The sequence below is a fragment of the Coptis chinensis genome, chromosome 2 (assembly GCF_015680905.1).
Source record: "Coptis chinensis isolate HL-2020 chromosome 2, ASM1568090v1, whole genome shotgun sequence".
Lineage (NCBI taxonomy): Eukaryota > Viridiplantae > Streptophyta > Magnoliopsida > Ranunculales > Ranunculaceae > Coptis > Coptis chinensis.
Genome location: NC_141457.1, coordinates 60564221 through 60568713, shown reverse-complemented (window position 1 = coordinate 60568713; position 4493 = coordinate 60564221). Strand labels below are relative to the sequence as shown.

The 4493-nt window shown below is 41.3% G+C and overlaps 2 protein-coding genes across 2 annotated transcripts; both read right to left on the bottom strand.

Annotated features, from left to right (window-relative positions):
• Positions 1–717: 717 nt before the first annotated feature.
• On the bottom strand, positions 718–1875 carry LOC147516933 (uncharacterized). Its single transcript, XM_086593425.1, has one exon. The coding sequence runs from the start codon at positions 1873–1875 to the stop codon at positions 718–720; it is 1158 nt and encodes a 385-aa protein (XP_086449551.1).
• An 858-nt stretch (positions 1876–2733) lies between these two features.
• LOC147516932 (uncharacterized) lies at positions 2734–3279 on the bottom strand. The gene has a single exon (XM_086593424.1). It carries the CDS (start codon positions 3277–3279, stop codon positions 2734–2736), a length of 546 nt encoding a protein of 181 aa, XP_086449550.1.
• Between the last annotated feature and the right edge of the window lie 1214 nt (positions 3280–4493).

The window sequence follows — 4493 nt, the reverse complement described above, 5'->3', positions numbered from 1 at the left end:
ACCCCCATTGATCATAACAGAGATATGAGCACTTTTTAGTAGAGTAGAGATCCATGAGCACCAAGTATCATTAAACCCAAATCTTGAGAGAACTTCTAGAAGGAACTCCCAACTGAGTGAGTCAAACGCTTGGGTAATATCCTGTTTCATTGCCAAATTGCCACCCCTTTTCTTTAGATCCAGCTCATTCATCATTTCCGAGACCAAAGCAATTCCTGTTGTGCCTGTTCTTCCTTTAATGAAGGCTAATTGCTCTCCACTTATAATGTTGTTTAGGATATGCTTTATTCGCAAAGATAGAATTTTAGTGATAATCTTGAAGAGAAAGTTGCTTAAGCATATAGGCCTGAAGTGGTTAACTGTCATGGAGTTGTCTATTTTTGGCACTAGGATGAGGAAACTAGAATTCATACCTTGAGGGAGAGTGTTATCCCTAAAGAATGAAATGATAGCTTGGCTGACCTCATCCCCAATAATACTCCAGAAAGAGTGATAGAAACATCCCTGGAATCCATATGGTCCTGGGGCACTGTTAGCATCCATGGCAAACACAGCATCTTTGACCTCTTCCCTGGTAGGGATGGCTGTGAGAGAAGCATTTTCCTCATCTGTAACAAGCTCAGGGATGAGATTTAATAGGAATGGGCTTATATTGACTTATGAGTATTTATATTTTTCCTCATAGGCCTCCACAATAAATTTCTTAATCTCTGCCTGTTATGTCAGCTTGTTTCCCTGGTCATCTTGTATCTCCACAATTTGAGATTTATCCAATCTCATCTTTGTTGTGGCGTGGAAATACTTTGAGTTTCTCTCCCCTTCTAGAGCGTTAGTAACTCTGGCTTTTTGTCTCAGAGTCAGAATTTCCACATCTTTAACAGCTTGAATCTCCGTAGCCTTTTCCACTTCTTGGTTATGTAGCTCAGAGTTAAAAGGATCCTGTTCCTGCTCTTTGAGGATGTTCTCAAACTCGTCCTCCAGTGCTTTGAGATGTTGTTTCGTATTGCCATAGACCATCCAACTCCATTCCTTAAGAACAATTTTGAGTCGTTTCAGCTTTTTTACCACTTTTCTTATGGGCGCGTCATGCAAAGGCTCCTTCCAACTCCTTTCTACCACTTCTCTCAGATTTTCATGATGAACCCATGCTTGCTTAAATCTGAAGGGAATATTCGAAGGCTTTGGAATTTTGGTGTTCCAACCCACAATTGGGCAATGATCAGAGTGTCTTCTTTTCAGAATCCTGCTTCTCCAGCCATCACTGACATCAATCCACCCTTGATTTACTAGCATTCTATCAATCTTTTGATACATTCTTCTATGCCCCATTCTTTTATTGCACCAAGAGTACTTGAATCCCATATTGGTGGAGTCGATCAGAGCATTTGCGTGAATAAAAGAGTTAAAATCTGACATGGCTGCTAAACAAGGAGTTCCTCCGCCTTTGCGCTCGCTTATTTCAGAAACTATATTGAAATTCCCCACCACCGCCCATGGTTCAACAACTAATCCTAGCTGTGAAAGCTTCGACCAAAGTGTTCTTCTGATGCCATATGCACTATTTGCGTGGACGAAGGACAAGAAAAGATTTCCAGATTTCACTGTGATATGCTGTTGTGAGAGGGCATATAGTGTCACCACTTTTCCCTCCCTCCAGCAAACCCAAATGTTTCCCACTTTACTAGGAGTATCATTATGCAAAAATATAGAGTCAAAACCCCATCTGCTAAGCTCTAGAGGTAGCTGAGCAGGCGGTCTTATTAGCGGCTCCGCAATACACACAAATTCTGGTTTATATTCCTTAACAATATCCTCCAAATACATCCAAGGATTTTGTCTTCTTATTCCTCTCATATTCCAGAATAGTGTATTCATGGTATATTGTTATTTTGAGTTTCTGGCCCTAGTAGAAGGTGGGGTTAGGACCTGCACCTGCCACATAGGCTTATACCCTTTCTTGTTCTTAACTTGCTCCTCTTCTTTTTCCATCTGTTCCGCCCAGTTGACTGACTCCAGAATCTTTTCTGCTTCCTCCAGCGCATGGAATCTGTTACCTTGTGGTCTTGTAATGCACTCTAACAGGTGAGTTGTGTTGGCTCATGTCATCTACTTCACTCTGTTCTTCTTCCGCATTCCCATCCATTTCCATATTGGGTCTCGCATTTCCATCCTCGATATTTTGTTCCGTATTCAACTCCTTTTGTATTTCGAGCATTTCAGAACTTTGTACTTGTGGTTCAGACCTCTCCAAAAGCTCATGATTGGTCTCTATGGCTTTCCCCACTGTTGTTCCTTCTTCAGTTGCAGTTTCCAGATCAGCTTGATCATGTGTCTACTTACTCCCTCCAGCTTTCGAAACCTCCTGACTTTGTCGATCAGCCTCTACTACTACATCATCAGTTTCACTTCTGTTTCCCTCTCCTCTTTCAGCTTCTTGCTGCCTTGGCACATGCTCTTCCACAATCAATGGTTGAGTTTCAGAGTTAGGAACTTCCTCATTTGCTGTTCTGTTCTTTTTCGCCATTTCTTTTTTTGGTTTCGCGTCATGGGTTTCTACCTCATCCCTTGCCCTTGGGATGTGTTGACCACCGCAGTTTCACCCAATGTCTGAGCTACCACTGTTTTCCCTGTTTGAGCCAGGTCCTTTTTCAAAAATCGACAGGAGCTGATCATGTGACCGACTCCTTTGCAATGGGTGCAATAATCTGGAAGTTTTCCCAATCGAACTTCTTGCTAGAAGGCAACTCCATGCTTCTTTGATTCCACCCAGATTTTATCGGGGATTTTTTTTGAAAGATCGATGTCAACCAAGACGCTCGCAAAATAACCAAGCTTTCTCATTGTTGTGGTTTCGTCCACATGCATTGGACGCCCTAGAGTTTTTCCCATTGCCAATAGGTTCTTAACTTCCCAATATTCCAGACTCAGCCCCGGAAATCTAACCCAGACCATCGCATGTGACTGGGTTTCCTTCTCTATGGTGAAGTTTGGGGTCCATTTGCTCAAACGAAGAACTTGAGCATCAAACAGCCAAGATCCTTGCTCCCAGACCTTTGTGTAATCCTCTTCCTTATCAAATTTAAACATCAAGTACCCCTTTCTCAAAGGAGTTACTAAGCATTCTCCTGATAGAGCCCATTTTTCGACCACTAAAGCTTTCACCTTGCTCAAGTCCATTTTGACTAAATCAAGCCTTCCAACCAGCAATTTCAAACAATACTGAATACCTCGATCCACTTCCTCTTCTATCAGACATATTGTTGGGTACTTCCCTTGCATTCCTGGAGTTGGAAGCGAAGAGGCATCAATACTCCGACCATATTTCGATTTTGCCACAGCTGCTGCATATGACTTCCTTGTTGGTTCCTCCCTATGACTAGGAGAAGACCCAAGACGACCTTGTCTTGTTCCCACCACCCTTTGTGCATTAGTGTTTCCTTATTGTGCTGAAGCTGCCACACTTCTCCCATTGATAGTTGAATGATGTAGTTGTGGTTGCTTCTCACTATTTGACATTCCTAGATTCTCAAGTTCGTATAGATCCATGATTGTTTTATTTTATTTATTTTTTTTTCCTTTACAAAACTATCACTGTAAGGCAGTGTAGGATTTTACCTGAATAGGAAATGAATCTCCTCAAGCTTCAGAACTCCCACCGTAAGTCAGTGGAGGATTTCACCTGAAGGGAGAGAGAAATTTGGACCAACCTTTCCAGAACTCTCACTGTTGATCAATGAAGGATTTTACCCGAAATGGTAGGAAGAAAGAAGATTCAGAGGATAAGAAAATCACACCAAATTTTTTTAACTAAAAGCGGCAAAAAAATTGGAGTACAGGATCATTTAAGCAGCTTATGCTATATTACACCCAGTCTCCCAATACTTTGTCCCCATGACTAATTTTAAATACTTTAAATACTTACCTCTAATACTTTAAATACACCCAGTCTCCCAATACTTTAAAGGCTAAATCTATGGTGTGCAGGTCGTATGGTATGCTATCAAATCTGGGCCACTCATACCAAGGGGTGCGTGTGTATTGCATGGCAAAAGTACTGATCCAAAGGCCCCCACATTATCTGCGCACCATACATCTCGCGCACTGAAGACATGCTCTACTTTAAATACTTTAAATATCCACGCCCTTTTCTCCTCTTTTCAATTGTTCGCCCCAGTTCAATACCAAGAGTCCAAAAAAAAAGGAAGCCGAGAAACACCCATCGTCACCCTGTCTCCAACCTAGCTAAAACATAAAACCAAAAGAAGAAAAACATTCGTCACCTCTCTCCGTTCAACCCAAAGCCATCAATTGCTTCAACAACTTTAAATGGGTATTGCATTGATAATTTTTGAATCTATAGAAGAAGAGCCAATAGATATATAGCCTCTACTTTAGGGTACAAAATTGACAACCTTTATTTTATTTTTTTCTGATTGTGCCTCTCCTGTGTTAAGGGGCAGATTGAAAGATTAGTAATTTCAATTTTTTTGGCA